The sequence below is a fragment of the Bos grunniens genome, chromosome 19 (assembly GCF_055505025.1).
Source record: "Bos grunniens cultivar Pamir isolate PY7600 chromosome 19, Bosgru_T2T1.0, whole genome shotgun sequence".
Taxonomy (NCBI): Eukaryota; Metazoa; Chordata; class Mammalia; order Artiodactyla; family Bovidae; genus Bos; species Bos grunniens.
This window is the reverse complement of record NC_141183.1, coordinates 25,678,870-25,698,323: the sequence shown is the minus strand read 5'-3', so window position 1 is coordinate 25,698,323 and position 19,454 is coordinate 25,678,870. Positions and strand designations below refer to the sequence as shown.

General features: G+C 41.0%; 1 protein-coding gene across 3 annotated transcripts in view; it reads left to right on the top strand.

The window, feature by feature from the left end:
• TTLL6 (tubulin tyrosine ligase like 6) overlaps nucleotides 1-18,977 on the top strand; it is a 46,672-nt gene extending 27,695 nt beyond the window's left edge. For 2 of the 3 annotated variants that reach the window (XM_086358061.1, XM_086358062.1), the window contains 3 exons: nucleotides 10,151-10,520; nucleotides 11,003-11,271; nucleotides 18,023-18,977. In XM_086358061.1, coding sequence (XP_086214187.1) covers nucleotides 10,151-10,520; nucleotides 11,003-11,271 — 639 coding nt within the window. In that variant the 3' untranslated portion in view covers nucleotides 18,023-18,977. The remainder of the gene's footprint in view (nucleotides 1-10,150; nucleotides 10,521-11,002; nucleotides 11,272-18,022) is intronic. The other variant, XM_086358063.1, reaches the window with a different exon arrangement.
• The last annotated feature ends 477 nt before the right edge of the window (nucleotides 18,978-19,454 follow it).

Here is a 19,454-nt window from a genome sequence, read left to right as displayed (position 1 = left end):
CTCTATGTTTTCACTGCGGAGGGCACAGGCTCAGTCCCTGGCCAGGAATTAAGATCCTGCCAGCCATGTGATTCAGCCAAAGGAAAGAAAAAAAGTGGGGTGGGGAAGGAAAGGTTTAAATAGACATTTCTCCGAAATGAAATTAGCCAGCCACAAAAACAAGAAAACAAATACTGCATGCTTCCACCTATATGAGGTATCTCGAGTAGTCAAACTCTTAGAAACAAAAACTAGAGTGGTGGTTGCCAGTGGCTGCTGGGTGGGGCGAAAAAAGGATGTTTAATGGGTACAGAATTTCAGTTTTGCAAATTAAAAAGATTCTAGAGATCTGTTGCCCAACAATGTGCATATGGTTAAAACTACTGTACTATACACTTAAAAATGGTTATGATGGTAAATTTTATGTTATATGAGGGGTTTTTTTTACTATAATAATAAAGAGTAAGGAGTATACTTTGGGAATCCGGCTGCCTCTGTTGGGTTCTTGGGGTCTCAATTTTATTATATACATGACTTCCATCTAGTCAGTCTAGTCTCCCTAAGCCTTAGTTTCCTCACCTAAAAAATGGAATTTTCATCATAGTACCTACCAATGGATTACTATGAGGATTAAATGAAAGGATCCACAAAAATGCTTCGAGTGGTATTCAACACACAGGAGTCAGTAAGCATTAGCTATTATTTTAATGTTACTGCTACTTCTTAAGACCCACCCCCTTGCGTATGTGTGTGTTTTGCATAAACCCAAGAATTAAAGCAGTACTTTAACCTAAGACTTAAAGCAGTACTACTTAACTCTGATGAAATTACAAAATAAGGCAGCTAGCAAAAATTCACTTTTTTTCTTTTTTTGGATTTCATGTTGATTTGAGCAAAATCATTGGCTCAGGATGTTGTACTATACTTGGTTCATTCAAAGCCTTTGCTTGTTTGGTTTATTTACTTGTCACTTTGTCCCTATGCTCATCTCCATTCACCTAGCCACCATCTTTTGTTTATATGTTTCCTTGTAAAGAAGAGATTTTTTAAAATGCAAGCATTTAAAATTTGTTTAAATGTGACTGGGTTATTTATCTCATTCTATGTCCTATTTTTATTCTTATTGAGCTCTACTTTTTCTTTTCTTTTTTAAGATTAATTTTACATGCATTAAAATGCTAAGTTTTAGCTGAACAGTTCTGACAAATAAATACACCCGTGTGATCCATATCCCTGTCATGATATAGAACTTTCTGATATTTCCCCAAAGTTCCCTCTGGCCTTTCCCAGGCAATTAACCTTTGCTCCCTGCATCCCTCCCCAAGGCAGCCTCTATCCTGACTCTTTTTTTCATTAGTTTTGCCTATTTTAGAATTTTGTGTAAATGGAATAATATAGTATATATTATTTTGAGTGTGACTCCTTTAATTCAGTATTATATCTGTGAGATTGATTCATGTTGTTGGAGACATCAGTACGTTGTTCTTCTTTGTTGCTGAATTGTGTTCCATTGTACAAATACACGGCAGTGTGTTCCTCATTCTCCTGTTGATGGACATGTGGGTTGTCCCTAGTTTTTATTCTTTTATTGCTATTGTGATTAAAGGTCTTATGATATAAGTCTTTTGCGGACGTAGTTTTCTTTTCTCTTGGATAGCTACTTACGAGAAGGATTGTTAGGTCAAAGGGTAGATCTATGTATAACTTTATAAGAACACCAAAGCCTTTAGTTAAAGTGATTATAATAGCTTTTGTACATTTCAGCCAACAATGGATGAAGGTACTGATTGCTCCATGTTTGTTACCATTTGGTGCTGTCTTTTAAACTTTAGCCACTCTAATGGCTACGTTGTGATTTCTTATTTCAGTTTTAATTTGATGATTAACCATGTCAAGCACTTCATCAAGTATGTTTCTTTCATGAATGTTTCTTTATGAGGAGTTTGTTCAAGTTTTTGCCTTTCTCCTTTTTAAGAAATGGGATTTAAAAAAAAAAATATTTGTTTATTTGTTGCATTCGGTCTTAGCTGTGGCACAGGGGATCCTCATTGCAGCATGTGGGATCTTAGTTCCCTGACGAGGGATCAAACCCACGTGGTGGATTCTTAACCACTGGACCACCAGGGAAGTCCCAGATTTAAAAAAAAAAAAATTTTAACACCAAAAACATCTTGTACTGGGGTGCAGCCAGTTAACAATGTTGTAATGCTTTCAGGTGAACAAGTGAAGGGACTCAGCCATGCATATACATGGTAGCCATTCTCCCCCAAGCCCCCTCCCATCCAGGCTGGCACATAACGTTGAGCACAGTTCCATGTGCTAAACAACAGGTTTTTGTTGGCTATCCACTTTAAATATAGAAGTTTGTACATGACCTTCCCAAAGTCCTTAACGATCCCTTCCCCCTGGCAACCATGAGTTCCTTTTCTAAGTCTGTGAGTCTCTTTCGGTTTTGTAAGTAAGTTCATTGGTATCATTTCTTTTTTGATTCCACATATAAGGGATGTCATATGATAATTTCACCTCTCCTTGTCTGACTTACTTCACTCAGTATGACACTCTCTGGGTCCATGCATGTTGCTGCAAATGGCCTTATTTCATGCTTTTTAATGGCTGGATAATATTCCATTGTATAAATATATATACACCACATCTTCTTTATCCATTCCTCTGTTGATGGACATTTCGGCTGTTTCCATGTCTTGGCCATTGTAAACACTGCAGTTCTACAGTGAATGCTGGGGTGCCTGTATCTTTTCGGGCCATGTTTTTCTCTGGGAATATATACAAAGAAATGGGATTTTTTGTTTTGCTGTTGTGTTGTAGGAACTCTATATATTCTGGAAACCTACCTATTCTTTTTCTTAATAGTGTTTTTTGATTAGTGAAAAAGCAATTTCGATGAAGCTTATGAATTTTTCTTTAATGGTTATTGCTTTCTGTGTCCTGTTGAAGAAGTTTTCATGCACTCCCGTGTCAGAGATATTTCCCTAGTTTTTTTCTGAAAGCTTTATGGTTTTAGCTTTGTGTATAGGTCCATGATCCAACTCAAATTAACTTTTGAGTGTGCTAGGTGATGGGCAGTAGGGTTTTATCCCCTTAGGCACATCTAGTTACAAGACTTTACTGAAGGACTTTCCTTTCTCACTGAATTGCTTAGGTGCCTTATAAGTTCTATTAAAGTTTTATTTTGTTGTTGTTGTTGATGCCATAGGATTTTTATCAAACAATTATGTCATCTTCAAATAAAGACAGTTTTACTTCTTTATTTTCAATCTTCATACCTTTTATTTCTTTTTCTTGCCTTATTGCCTGTCTGGGATTTCTAGCACAGTGTTGAATAGGAGAGGAGAGAGTAGACATCCCTGCCTTGTTTCCAATCTTAAAGGGGAAACATTCAGTCTTTTATCATTAAGAATGGCATTTTTTGTAGTTTTTGACAATGTTCTTTACCAGCTTGAAGAAGTTCACTTCTATTCCTAGTTTGCTGAGAGTTGTTTTAAATCATGAATGGATATTGAATTTTGTCAAGTGCTTTTTTGGTACCAATTGATAGAAGTTTTTCTACTTACATTGTTAATATGGTATATAACATTGATTAATTTTTTATCTTGAGCCAATCTTTTATTCCTGGAATATAAAACCCTTTTGCCAGGTTGTATTGTTCTTTTTACAGATTGCTGCATTCAATTTGCTAACGTTTTGTTGAGGATTTTTGTCAGTGTTCGTCAGGGATGTTGGAATATAGTTTGTTTCTTTTGTCTGTTAGCTCCATAAAATAAATTGGGAAGTGTTTTCTCCTCTTCTGGAGGAGATTGTGTAGAATTGTCATTATTTCTTATTTAAGTATTCAGTTAGAGTTCTCCAGTGAAATGATCTCAAGCGGGTGATTTCTTTTTTTGTAATATTTTAAACTATAATTAAATGTCTTTAATAGTTATGTATTCCATTTTGAGTGAGTTTTGGTGGTTTGTGGTTTTTAAGATATTGGTCCATTTTATCTAAGTTATTGGATTTATATGTGAAGAGTTGTTTATAGTAGTTTCCTATTATCCTTTTAATGTCTGCAGAGTTTGTAGTGATACATTCTTTCATTCCTGATAGTGGTAATTTGTTTATTCTTTCACTTTTTTTCCCCTTGGTCAGTGTCACTAAGAGTTTATCAATGTATTATTTTCAAAGAGCTGAGTTTTGTTTCCATGAATTTTTTTATTTTCTATTATTTTCCAATTATTTTCTATTATTATTTCCCATTTCCTATTATTTTATGATTTTTTAATTTCATTGACTTTTGTCACTAATACTTAGGTTCTGTTTGCTTTGGATTATTTTTGCTTTTTTAATTTCTTAAGGGGGACATTTAGAATGTTGAATAAGACCTTCTTTCCTAATATACACATTTCATGCTATAAATTTCTTTCTAAGAACACCTTTAACTAGATACCATGAATTTTGATCTATTTTCATTTTCATTTAGTCCAAAATGTTTTCTAATTTCACTTGAGATTGTCTTTATGACCCTTGGGTTATTTAGAAATGTGGATTGTTTTTTAATTTTTAAAATTTTATTTATTTTTGTGTTTTTTATTGAACTATATTTGCTATATAATATTATATAAATTATAGATATACAATATAATGATTCATAATTTTTAAAGGTTACACTCCATTTATTGTTATTATAAAATATTGTCTCAATTCCCCATTTGTACAATATATCCTTGTAGTTTATTTTGTACCTAATAGTTTGTACCTCTGACTCCCCTATCCCCTCCCCACTTCCCTGTCCCCACTAGTAACCACTGGTTTATTCTCTATATGTGAGTCTGCTTCTTTATTCTTATATTTGCTAGTTTGTTGTATTTTTTAGATTCTACATGTAAGTGATATCATACAGTGTTTGTCTTTCTCTGTCTGCCTTATTTCATTTAGCATAATGTCCTCCAAGTCCATCCATGTTACTGCAAATGGCAAAATTTGGTCCTTTTTATGGCTAAGGAACGTTCTTTTGTGTGTGTGTGTGTGTGTGGTTATACGACATCTTTATCTATTTTTCTGTTGCTGGACACTTAAGTTGCTTTCATATCTTGGCAATTTAGAAATGTGTTAACTTTCAGTTGTTTGGGGGTTTTCCTGTTATTGATTTCTAATTTAATTCCATATCATCAGAGAACACACTTTATGTGATTTCAGTTCTTTAAAATTTGTTAGAGTTTATGTTATGACCCGGAACATGGTTTCTTTTGGAGAATGTTTCATGTGCACTTCAAAAGAGTATCTGTTTTGCTGCTATTGGGCAGTGGGTCAATTAGGTTTATTTGGTTGCTGATGTTGTTCATTTCTTCTATATTCTTACTAAATTTCTGTATACTAGTTCTGTTAATCACTGAATTCTATTCAGTACTGGAATCCACCTCAGGACTTTCATCATGGATATGGGGGCAAAGAGAGTAGAGAAAAGAAAAAAAGAAGAGCCACAACTAAAAGGTTCTGTTAGGGCTTTCTCTGTCTAAGGAATTACTTAGCTGGCTAAGGAATGTTCCTTAGCCATAAATAGGACAAAATTTTGCCATTTGCAGCAACATGGATGGACCTGGACATTATACTAAGTCAGAGAAAGACAAATACTGGATGATATCACTTATATGTAGAATCTAAAAAAATACGACAAAATAGTGAATATTCCCCAGTACCCACTTTTGAATTTTGAGTTGCTTTGAGTTCAAGTCAGGGCATACTGAAGGAAAAAACAGTAAACTTCTCTGGTGGCTCAGATGGTAAAGAATCCACCTGCAATGTGGGAGACCTGGGTTTGATCTCTGGGTTGGGAAGATCCCATGAAAGAGGGCATGGGCATGGCCACCCACTGCAGTATTCTTGCCTGGAGAATCCCCATGAACAGAGGAGCCTGGCAGGCTACAGTCCATGAGGTCTCAAAGAGTGGAACACGACAGAGCGACTAAGCACAGCACTGCCGACTTGCTGGTGCTTTGAATTCTCATCTTCCTTAAATCTTCCTCAATCTGCTTGCTACTATTTACTTTTCAGAATTGTCAGATAACTATTCTATGCATGCGTTCTTTGCAGGTTTTATAGGAATAGCCTATGGGAGAGATAGATGCAATATGCTTAATTCATCTTAGCTAGAATCAGAACCAAACTACTGTCCCTTCTGGTTGTTTTAAATTTTCTTATCTCTTTGATCTCTGCATGATGCATCCAGATATCTCCTTTTTCATGGATGATAAAAGCATTTATATTTCCTCTTTATTTATTTTGATCTTAGTATGAGATTATTCATTTTATTAAAGAACCAATTTTAGGCTTTGTTAATTTTCTCTACAGTTTGCTTTCTATTTATTTTCTATTGCTATTGCTTTTCCAGAGAAGGCAATGGCACCCCACTCCAGTACTCTTGCCTGGAAAATCCCATGGATGGAGGAGCCTGGTGGGCTTCAGTCCATGGAGTTGCTAAGAGTCGGACACAACTGAGCAACTTCACTTTCACTTTTCACTTGCATGCACTGGAGAAGGAAATGGCAACCCACTCCAGTGTTCTTGCCTGGAGAATCCCAGGGAAGTGGAAGCCTGGTGGGCTGCTGTCTATGGGGTGGCACAGAGTTGGACATGACTGACGTGATTTAGCAGATTGCTTTTCTAGTGTTGTTGTTTGTTGTTTCATTGCTAAGTCGTGTCTGACTCTTTTGTAACTCCATAGACTGTAACCCACCAGGCACCTCTGTCCATGGGATTTCCCAGGCAAAAAATTGGAGTGGGTTGCCATTTCCTTCTCCTGGTGATCTTTCTGACACAGGGATTAAACCTGCATCTCCTGCTTGACAGGAGGATTCTTTACCACTGGGCCACCTGGGAAGACCAGTGTTTTCTTTATTATTTCCCTTTTTTCTCTTAGCTTTTAGTTTAATTCTATCACCATTTTCTAGTTTCTTAAAGTAGAAAGTTAGATTATTTACTGTAAGCCTTTCTTCCTATCTAATGTAAGTGTTTAGCACTATAAATTTCCCTATAAATACCAGATTATCTTCATAACATAAATTTTGATATGTTGCATTTTTATCATTGTTTGAAATATTTTTCTGATTTCCTTGTGATTTCATTTTTGTTCCATGGGTGATCTAGAAGTATATTGTTTAATTTTCTAATATTTAAGAGTTTTCTAGTACTCTTGCCTGGAAAATCCCATGGACGGAGGAGCCTGGTAGGCTTTAGTCCATTGGGTCACTAAGAGTCGGACACGACTGAGCGACTTCACTTTGACTTTTCAGTTTCATGCATTGGAGAAGGAAATGGCAACCCACTCCAGTGTTCTTGCCTGGAGAATCCCAGGGACGGTGGAGCCTGGTGGGCTGCCGTCTATGGGGTCGCACAGAGTCGGACACGACTGAAGCGACTTAGCAGCAGCAGCAGCAGATATCTTATTGCTATTCAGTCAGTTCAGTCACTTAGTCATGTCTGACTCTTTGTGACCCCATGGACTGCAGCATGCCAGGCTTCCCTGTCCATCACCTACTCCCTGAGTTTGCTCAAACTCATGTCCATTGAGTCGGTGATGCCATCCTTACCATCTTATCCTCTGTCGTCCCCTTCTCCCACTCCTGCCTTCAGTCTTTCCCAGCATCAGCGTCTTTGCATCACTTCTTTGCATCAGGTGGCCGAAGTATTGGAGTTTCAGCTTCAGCATCAGTCCTTCCAATGAATATTCATTGACTGGTTTGACCTCCTTGCAGTCCAAGGAACTCTCAAGAGTCTTGTCCAACACCACAGTTCAAAAGCATCAATTCTTCAGTGCTCAGCTTTCTTTATAGTCCAACTCTCACAGCCATGCGTGACTACTGGAAAAATCATAGCTTTAACTAGACGGACCTTTGTTGACAAAGTAATGTCTCTGCTTTTTAATACACTGTCTAGGTTGGTCATAGCTTTTCTTCCAAGGAGCAGGCATCTTTTAATTTCATGGCTGCAGTCACCATCTGCAGTGATTTTGGAGCCTAAGAAAATAAAGTCTGTTACTTTCCATTGTTTCCCCATCTATTTGCCATGAAGTGATGGGACCGGATGCCATGATCTTAGTTTTTTGAATGCTGAGTTTTTTTAATTTATTTTTTATTGAAGGATAATTGCTTTATGAATGTTGTTTTAAGCCAACTTTTTCATTCTCCTCTTTCACTTTCATCAGGAGGCTCTTTAGTTCTTCTCTTTCTGCCATAAGGGTGGTATCATCTGCATATCTGAGGTTATTGATATTTCTCCTGGAAATCTTGATTCCACTTGTGCTTCATCCAGTCCGGCATTTCTCATGATGTACTCTGCATGTAAGTTAAATAAGCACGGTGACAATATACAGCCTTCATGTACTCCTTTCCCAATTTGGAACCAGTCCATTGTTCCATGTCCGATTCTAACTGTTGCTTCTTGACTTGCATACAGATTTCTGAGGAGGCAGGTCAAGTGGTCTGGTATTCCTGTCTCTCCACACAGTCAAAGGCTTTGGCATAGTCAATAAAGCAGAAGTAGATGTTTTTCTGGAATTCTCTTGCTTTTTCTATGATCCAACAGATGTTGACAATTTGATTTCTGGTTCTTCTACCTTTTCTAAATCCAGCTTGAACATCTGGAAGTTCACGGTTCACATACTATTAAAGCCTGGCTTGGAGAATTTTGAACATTACTTTGCTAGCATGTGAGATGTGTGCAAATAACATTCTTTGGCATTGCCTTTCTTTGGGATTGGAATGAAAACCAACCTTTTCCAGTCCTGTGGCTTATTGCTATTAATTTCTGATTTGATTCCTTTGTGGTTTGTACAATGCTTTGATAAAGTTTCAGTGTCTTAAAATTTATCATCTTATTTTACAGCCCAGCAATACCTTGATGAATATTCCATGGGCACTTGAAAAGAATGTGTATTCTGCAGTTGCTGAGTATAGTGTTATATATATCAATTCAATCACCCTGGTTGATAGGGTCACTCAGATTTTCCATATCCAGACTAATTTGATTTCTGCTTTTTATATCGATTGCTTAGAGATGGATTTTAAAATCTCAACCCCAATTATGGACTTATTTCTAAATATTTATTTATACCTCATATAAAGAGAATCATACAATAATTGTACTTTGTGTCTGGTTTATTTCACTTTGGAGCTTCTTTGGTGGCTCAGACAGTAAAGAAATCTGCCCGCAATGCAGAATATCCAGGTTCGAAGCCTGGGTCAGGAAGATCCCCTGGAGAAGGGAATGGCAACCCACTCAAGTACTCTTGCCTGGAGAATCCCATGGAAAGAGGAGCCTGGTGGGCTATTGTCCATGGGGTTGCAAAGAGTCAGATATGACTGAGTGACTAACACTTTAACTTTATTTCACTTAGCATAATCTGTTCAGAGTTCATTTATGTTGTAGCATATATCAGAATGTACTTCCTTTTGAGGATGGTAATAATATTCCACTGTGCCTATACCACATTTTGTTTATCCATTCATTTGTTGGTGGACATTTGGGCTGTATCCACCTGTTGCCTATTGTGAATAATGTTGCTGGGAACATTGGTGTACATACTTTTTTAAAAGGAGCAATCTTATAACTTATTTAGCATCTATAGCTAGGAGCTGAATTGCTGGGTCAACAAGGTATTTGTAATCTTATTTATTTATTTTTGACTGCACTGTGTCTTTGTTGCTGCATGCAGGTTTTCTGTAGTGGTGAGCAAGGGCTACTCTTCATTGCAGTGTACGGGTTGTAATCTTATCTTACTTATCTTTCTAGATGGTTCACCAGAGTGTCTGGACCAACCTACATTCTCATCAGCAGTGCATGAGCGTCCCTGTAGCTCCCTTGCATTCCACCAACACTGATATCCAGCTTTCTATTTTTTGCCAGTTTAATAGTTGTGAAATAATACCTATTTCTCTGATTACTAGTCTCCAGTGTTTAAAGTCTCTCACATTTAAAGACCTCCAGAGGAAGCTCTGTGGACATTCCCCACCATCTTCCGCCTTAGTGTTTAACCAATTCATGGTTAGAAACTGTTCTAACCAAAATCTTCCTTATTGCTCATGAATGCAGCTCTTCATCTGTTTGTTTTAATTAAAAAGGGCATAGGAAGGAGCCCTTTGCTTTTCATAATCTCATTTTGGGCCATTTTCTCTTCCAGCCTCTAACTTCAGTAGAAGCCTTCCCAGAATCCACCACCCAGGTCTCAGACACCCCTGAATGTCTGCTGAATGTGACTATGACAGCCAGCTCTGAGTGTAGCAGCCCAAAGATGGACAGGGTGGCCTCCTTTAAATGCAAGCCACAGCAGGTGCCTTGGTACCTCATCCCAGAAAAAGTATCAAACGGTTTTCTGCCTACAAAATCCCAGAGCTTCTCGTGGAGTCCGAACCCAAGCTGGACTTTGCTAAAGAATGGCCTGAAGAAGCAGCATCCTATGTCAGAGCTGTTCACCAAGGTTCAACTGAGAGAGAAGCTGTCTTTGTTCCCAGCTCACTACAACCCAAAGCTGGTGCTGAGTGACCAGTCACGTGAGTGTCAGTGTGTTTGAAGATGTGCCAAGAGCATAGGGGATGAAGAAACCAACAGGACCAGCCTAATCTTGGGGAGTGCCCCATCTGAGGGGGGCTGAAACCCCTGCCTTCAGGGAGATCCCAGTCTGATAGTGGAGACATAGTCTTTGTACTTAGGGAGTCTCTAGCCTTAATGGGAAAGCAAAAAAAAAAAAAAAGTGATAAAAATAGAATGCTATGTCTAAGTACCCTTTTCAGTCTTTTCTGGTTCTTATTCAAATGAAGCCCTTTCAGCTGAGCCTGTACAAGTTTGGGGTGTTAAGTCTGGAAAAAAAAAAAGGGAAGAGAAACTGTTTGGAAGAAAGGCGCAGTGGCTGATTCTAATTAAGGAGCTTCAGCCAGTTTTAAGCAGGAGACCCTAGTGGGAGGTGGCCTTCGCCAGGAATTTGTGCTGAGTCCAGCAGCACAGATTGATGATGCCAATGACTTTGCCTTTCCAGAAAACCCCTCCCTGCTCCGGGAGTCCTACTTTCGCAGCCGAAGCTCTGGTGAGAAGAGGCAGCTGGATGTGCCCTCCTTCCTCTTCTTACAGAATTCTCACAGCCATGATGTTTCCCTGAAAGACCTGCTGGTGGTTGCCACTCCAGCCCGACTGGACCCAAGGCCTGGCAGAAGCCATACAGGTGCTTTGAAAGACCTGTGTATGCAGGATCAGGAAGCATACAGTCACTACCTGATCTCTGGCCAAAGAGGATGTGAGAGGAACTAGGTAGGCCCACTTATATTCCCTTCATGTGTCTACAGCATTGGCAGGCACTCTTACATATATTTCTGGAATGTTGGGTAGGTAGGTGGGCAGATAGATTCATAAAGACACGCAGGTAAGTAGACAGTTAAGACTCACCTCAGGGCTTCCCTGCTGGCTCAGTGGTAAAGAATCCGCCTATCAATGCAGGAGACATGGGTTCAGTCCCTGGTCCGGGAAGATCCATGTGCTGCGGGGCAACAAAGCCCGTCCACCACAGCTGCTGAGCCTCTGCTCTGGAGCTTGGGAGCCACAGCTACTGAAGCCCTGCCTACAGACTGTATTCTGCAAGAAGAGAACCCACCATGATGAGAAGCCTGCACACCGAAATGAAGAGTAGCCACTGCTTGCCCCAACTAAAGAAAGCCTGTACACAGCAACGGAAACCTAACACAGTCCAAAATAAATAAATATGTTTTAAAAAAAGACTCACCACATTCAAAATGTGACCCCCTTGCAGTGTATCGATGTGTTTCTACTATGACCGATCTGGCCCCGCTGCTTTAAGTACACTTTGCCTTGTTTTCCACTTCTGGCTGAAACTGAGACAGTCACTAATGCCGGCCCTGGAAGTAGAACCGTGTTAACCATGAAAAGGTGATCTCCATATCTTTTGTCTTCTGCCAGCCTAGCCTACTTAGGTCCAGGGCACTTGACCTGAGAGCTGACCCTGTAAGGCGTGTACTAAGGGGACAGAACAACAGGACACTGGTGCCTGAGATCTGGAAACAAAGATCCTTAAGCTTTTACTTATTTACTTATTTATGGCTATACTGGGTTTTCATTCCTGTGCACAGGCTTTCTCTAGTTGCACTGAGCCGGGGCTACTTTTCTTCACAGTGTGAAGGCTTCTCATTGTGGTGGCTTCTGTTGTGGAGCACCAGCTCTAGGCCCAGGGACTCCAGTAGTTGCTGCACATGGACTCTAGAGCACAGGCTAAGTAGTTGTGTTATGGCGCACGTACACGTGGAATCTTGTCCTGGACCAGGGATTGAACCTATGTCCCCTCTGTTGGCAGGCAGATGCTTAACTACTGGACAACCAGGAAAGTTCAAAGACCCTTAAGCTTTAATTCCACTGTGTAAAAGCACCAAAGAGATGGCAAGGGAGCCCTCTGTCAGAGCATTAGTGCTTCTGAAGGAGGGTGATATGTGAAAATTTAGAGCTCTACAAGATAGCATTGCCTATGGTGGAGGGTTAGAACTGGACATGAAACAACAGACTGGTTCCAAATAGGGAAAGGAGTACGTCAAGGCTGTATACTGTCACTCTGCTTATTTAACTTATATACAGAGTACATCTTGAGAAACGCTGGGCTGGATGAAGCACAAGCTGGAATCAAAATTGCCAGGAGAAATATTAATAACTTCAGATATGCAGATGACACCACTCTTATGGCAGAAAGAGAAGAACAACTAAAGAGTCTCCTGATGAAAGTGAAAGAGGAGAGTGAAAAAGTTGGCTTAAAGCTCAACATTCAGAAAACTAAGATCATGGCATCCGGTCCCATCACTTCATGGCAAATAGATGGGGAAACAGTGGAAACAGTGACAGACTTTATTTTCTTGGGCTCCAAAATCACTGCAGATGGTGACTGCAGCCATGAAATTAAAAGACACTTGCTCCTTGGAAGGAAAGTTATGACCAAACTAGACAGCATTTTAAAAAGCAGAGACATTATTTGCTAACAAAGGTCCATCTAGTCAAAGCTTTTTTTCCAGTAGTCACATGTGGATGTGAGAGTTGGACTATAAAGAAAGCTGAGCGCGGAAGAATTAATGCTTTTGAACTCTGGTGTTGGAGAAGATTCTTGAGAGTTCTTGGGACTGCAAGGAGATCCAACCAGTCCATCCTAAAGGAAATCAGTCCTGAATATTCATTGGAAGGACTGATGCTGAAGCCGAAATTCCAATACTTTGGCCACCTCATGAGAAGAACTGACTCATTGGAAAAGACCCTGATGCTGGGAAAGATTGAAGGCAGGAGGAGAAGGGGACAACAGAGAATGAGATGGTTGGATGGCATCACCAACTCAATGGACATGGGTTTGGGTGGACTCCGGAAGTTGGTGATGGACAGAGAGGCCTGGCATACTGCAGTCCATGGGGTCGCAAAGAGTCAGACACGACTGAGTAACTGAACTGAACTGAACTGATGGTGGAGGGATTTATACTGCTTGACTGCCTATAGGAGATAAATTTTAATCATCTCATTCACTTCTGCCACCTAAAACAGACTGACCGGACAGTCTGACCTGACCCCCTTGTGACCTATAGTTCACACTGCAGAAGGGCTGACGAGTGAATATCAGCCCATATGCATCACTTTGGATGCTCATAAAAATGCATATTCCAAGGCCTGCTCCTGGAAGTTCTGAATCAGTAGGTCCTACTGAGGGGTTCAGGAATCTGCATTTTAAGAAGTTCCACTATGTGTTCTGATGGTCCTCTCACCACCCTCAAAGGAAAAAAATGGCCTAGTGTTTCCCAAACTTCCATGATGATATGAATTGTGTGGGGGCCCTTGTTAAGCCTGTAGTTTCCAAGGCCACACCTCTGGAAATCCTGACATGAGATTTGGGACAGGTCACTGGGAATTTGCCTTTTGAAGACATCTCTCTAGTGTGGAAATGAAAACTATCCTGTATGTAGACCCAGGCCTGGGCAGAGGAAACTGTGATGACCACCCTGACCTGTGGACCTGTTATAGGAACAAAACTCCTCAGTCCTGATGGGGCTCAAACCCACCCCCACTGTCTCTGGCTCATAATTTTCTAGAATTTTAAGTTATTTATGCTCCTACTTTTAAAGGGAAGGATAGGGGACTTCCCTGGTAATCCCTGGTGGTCCAGTGGTTAAGAATCCACCTTGTGATGCAGGGGACACGGGTTCAACCCCTGATAGGGGGACTACGATCCCATATGCCTTGGAGCAACTGCACTTGTGTGCCGCAACCAAGATCTGATGCAGCCAAGTAAATAAATATTTTTTAAAGTGAGGTGGATGATATGTGGTTGGAGGGGAGGGGGGTTAGTCGCTGAGTTGTGTCTGACTCACTATGACCCCCATGGACTGTAGCCTGCAAGGCCCCTCTGTCCATGGGATTTCCCAGGCAAGAATACTAGAGTGGGTTGCCATTTACTTCTCCAAGGGATCTTCCTGACCCAGGGATCAAACCTGGGTCTCCTTGCATTGCAGTTAGATTCTTTACCAACTGAACCACTAGGAAGCCTGGGGCATGAAAACATATGCAATATGAGTGTTAAAATAAAGTTATAATGATCAGAAGCCACACTGAGAAAGGGAGAAATAATTATATTGAAAGGGTATGATTAAGTGCTTCCTAAAATGACAATTGAATTTGGCTCTGGATCTCTTAGCAGAAAAAATAACATCACATCCTGTTTTGGACTTTTTTGTCTCCCTAATCAGAGACTCCCGAGGACACAGACTATGTCTGCACCGTCACACTGGGGTTTCCCTGAAGGCAGGGTCTTCATCCTCCTACCCCAACCCCGGAGAGGGCACTCCCCAAGATTAGGGCTGGTTCTGTGGGTTTCTTCATCCCCTAAGCTCTTGGCTACTTCTACATCTACTTCTGCTTCACTGACTATACTAAAGTCTTTGTGTGGATCACAACAAACTGTGGAAAATTCTTAAAGAGTTAGGAATGCCAGGCCACCTTACCTGCCTCCTCAGAAACCTGTATGCAGGTCAAGAAGCAACAGTTAGAATCGGACATGGAACAGTGGACTGGTTCAAAATTGGGAAAGGAATATGTCAAGGTTGTATATTGTCACTCTGCTTATTAACTTATATGCAGAGTACATGATGCGAAATGCTGGGCTGGATGAAGCACAAGCTGGAATCAAGTTTGCCAGGAGAAATATCAATAGCCTCAGATATGCAGATGACACCACTCTTATGGCAGAAAGTGAAGAGGAACTAAAGAGCCTCTTGATGAAGGTGAAAGAGGAGAGTGAAAAAGCTGGCTTAACATTCAGAAAACTAAGATCATGGCATCCAGTCCCATCACTTCATGGCAAATAGATGGGGAAACAATGGAAACAGTGACAGACGTTATTTTCTTGGGCTCCAAAATGACTGCAGATGGTGATTGCAGCCATGAAATTAAAAGATGCTTGCTCCTTAGGAGAAAAGCTATGACCAACCTAGACAGTGCATTAAAAAGCAGAGTCATTACTTTGCCGACAAAGGTCAGTCTAGTCAAAGCTATGGTTTTCCCAGTAGTCATGTATGGATGTGAGAGTTGGACCGTAAAGAAGGCTGAGTGCTGAAGAATTGATGCTTTTGGACTGTGGTGTTCAAGAAGACTTGAAAGTCCCATGGACTGCAAGGCAATCAAACCAGTTAATCCTAAAGGAAATCAGTCCTGAGTATTCATTGGAAGGATTGATACTGAAGCTCCAATACTTTGGCCACCTGATGTGAAAAACTGACTCATTGGAAAAGACCCTGATGCTGGGAAAGACTGAAGGCAGGAGGAGAAGGGGATGACAGAGGATGTGATGGTTGGATGGCATCACCAACTCAATGACCATGAGTTTGAGCAAGCTCTGGGAGATGGTGAGGACAGGAGAGCCTGGCGTGCTGCAGTTCATTGGGTCACAAAGAGTGGGACATGACTGAGTGACTGAACAACAGCAACCTCTTGGCACATCTCTGTACACACTGGCACTCATGTAACTAGTCTGGGAACAAAGATAGCTTCTCTCTCAGTTGAACCTTGGTGAACAGCTATGACGTGGGATGCTGCTTCTTCAGGCCATTCTTTAGCAAAGTCCAGCTTGGATTTGGACTCCATGAGAAGCTCTGGGATTTGTAGGCAGAGAAGGTTTTGATATTTTCTCCTAAATGAGTAAAGATAAATTTACTCATCTAGTAAACAGGTGATTTTTTTTTTTTTTTTTTTCATTAGGGCGGCAGGAGGAGGTGGAGGAGGACTCCGGGCGCTCCGCTCTCGGGAGATCCACCCTCCTCCTGGCCGCTCTGCAGCAGCTGCCCTAAACAGGTGATTCTTTAGGGGTGATTCTTTTCACTGCCTCTGATTTCTAAGAGCAGTTTGTCATGTGGTCACTTGCCATTATGGACTTTTTCTACCATAGTAGACGATGGCTGAAGGTACTGGCATGTTTTCTGATGAATATGAATGATGGTAAAATTTACTCTTTTTTTTTGGTAATGTACTCTATAGGCACTAGCACTCTCTCTGTGTATATATATATAATTTAATTTCAATCATAATTGTGAAGTTTAGAAAAGAAAAAACTGAGGCTCAAAGAGCATAAGGTTTAACATTCAGGAGGTTCCACAGCTTTCAGTGGTGAAGGGTTTGAGTCAGATGTTTCTGATTCCGAATCCTCAAGCTCTACAACCACTCTTTCTTTCAAGTGGTATTTTTAATATTAGTCTTCAGTTAGAGCTAAGGGAATGATAAATGGCTCTTTAGTGAAGGTATCTCTGTAGGAAGCAGTGGTGGCCACGGCCAAGCAGGGCATTCCAGGGTATTGTGTGGAGTCACCAGATCTCAGAGCTTATCCTCTGCTTTTAGGTCAAGTAATGGCTTCTCAAAATTCCCAGCTGATCAGACTGCAAGGAACTGACACATACAAGGCAAACTGGGAAAAGTCTAATTATATGCAGCAGAATGCCTGTCAACGAGTTGGTTTACAAATGGAGCAGGATGGGTATGAGAATAGGGCTTCTGCATAATGCTTGAATTAGAGAAGGAAAGCGCAGAGCAGATGTTCAGACTACAGATCATGAACTTTCTCTGTAGGTATAATAACAATACCTTCCACACATCACGTTTACCTACTGTCTCTCATGTAAGCCTCAGGTCAATGCTGTGAGGTTGGCAAGACAGAATTATTCCCTTATCCTCAATTTGCAGAGGAAGAGAATCAAGGTTTGGGAACATTAACTGATTTGCCCAATGTCACACAGTGGTGGGTTTCGGTGTTTCTTCCTCTTTACCAATCCACCATGAACTTAGATCCCATCCTGACTCATGTGAGGAAGGGAGCCCTGACAAATTCCTCCATTTTTCTGCTTAAATCTCTATAACCTCATCATCCTTCCTTGGGATCCACTTTCGCAGTGAGGCCACTGAGGTCAGGGCTTCAGATCTGCTAACAGTTGAGCTTTAGGGGATAAATAGTCCCTTTTGTAGCACTTAAGGATGATTTAAAGCTTGCTAATGCAGGGTGCTTGGCAACCTCCTCGATAAATGTAGCTACAGTGATGATGGTGGTAACGATACTGTGCTGATGGTGTTGAGCCCAACACAGACTGGACACTTGTTTGGGGTGTATTAAAAGTTTTGCCTACAGTATCTCAATCCTCAAAGCAACTCTTTGTGGTAAGTACCACTGTTATTCTCTTTTTTCAAATGAGGAAACCAAGGTTTAGAGAACTTAACTTGCCCAAGGGCACACAGATACTGGGAGCTAAGTTTGTGCTCTTAACAAGTACCACTTGTTGTCTCTGGACCAGCCAGGTTAGCAGCTCTTAAATGATCCTTGTCAAATGTTTGGGGCTATGATAAGGATTCAGGAATATGAATGTTGTGTAGGTAATGGATGTGAATCACCACAAGATAGGAATGGTGATGATGAAAGTTAATTGACTTAAATATTCTAGAAGCCATTTTAAAGAAAAATCTAAGAAAAAAATCTTTTTTTTTTTCTTTCTAGAGTCAGACTGGATTTCTGCCATTTCTTCCTCTTACTCCCAGGAAATGATTTGTCTCTTCCTACAGTGTCTACGATGCCTGCAGAAGCAACTGAAAGTTTTATTTCCTCATCTAGAGAGCCTGGTCTTATGACTACCTCCCTTTAGCACTACGGAAGCTAACAGCCTTGCTTTTTGTCCCGCCCCCCAGTTAGCTTACAGTCCTGGAGAACCACGACTTCCGGGAGTTATGGGTGCTGCCCCAGGACACGTTCTAGCTGCCCCACCAGTGGCGTTCTTATGGGTCCCTCACACAGCACTGCCATCCAGGACACTCCCAAGGATAGAGCAACATGAAGGGAGGAGTGTTGCAAGGAAGGACTCCCCATTTCCAGAAGTCCAGAGCCCTCAGGGCACCACCAGGTCAGTGTCAGTGGTCTTCAACTCCAGAGAGAAAAGACAAAGAGCTAGGGCTTGATGGAGAACTCTGAGCCCCGAGTAAGGGAATCAGGACAGCTGTAGCTTCATCAGGTAAAGACCAGACCTCCTCCTACACCAGCAGCTCTGTGCCCAAGTATCTTCCGGCTGCCTTCCCTACCATCCTAACTCAAATTGCCTTTTCTGATGCCACCATCACTATTAGGCTGCCATAGGTCATAGTCTGGCCCAGAGAAAAGGTGTAAGACTTGCTGAAATGGGACTTCCTAGAAGCTCTGTATCTTTCCCTTTTTCTCCCTAGTCACCAACCCCAGCCAGTCAAGGTTCCTGAGTTGATAAAATGGAAGTCTCTTAAGGTGAAGTCAGAATTATTTGTCTTCCTAAGGGACAATTTGGTGCCAGCACTTTTGAACCTAACGACAGGGTCACCTTCATGGTCGTGCAGTCTATGCAGTCACACAGGGCTCCACGCTAGGAAGGCCTTGCATCTGGTTTAATGCTGTTACCATCTTGAAATTCTGAATAATTTGTGAACAAGGAGTCTTGTATTTTCATTTTTGCATTGGGCCCACCAAATTAAGTAGCTGATCCTGCCTAGAGGCTGTAATGGCTCTGGGTTGTCCAAAGGCAAAATATTATTAAGAGTAGGATGCTTTCCTAGCCCCACCTCCTCCTGCTTGTTCAGCCATGGAGCTATGCAGAGCAATTGTCTGCTGAATGCTTATGGGGGACAAAAAATGCTCGTGGCAGTCCTTGCCCCCATGGAGTGTGCGGTGGGGTAAGACGGGTCCCCGGATAACTAGTCGGATTTAAGTTCCACTAAAGAAGAGCATTGGTGGATGAGAAGGAAATGCCCTCACACCCAGTTGCGAAGATTAAGTCTGCTTCATTAGAAGAGGTGATATTTGAGGTGACGGAAAAAGATAAATGGATTTTTTAATTAAAAATTTTAATGTAAAAAATTTCACATTGCAGTGATGATTTATTTGCCTTTGTATGAAATTTTGTATAAAAATT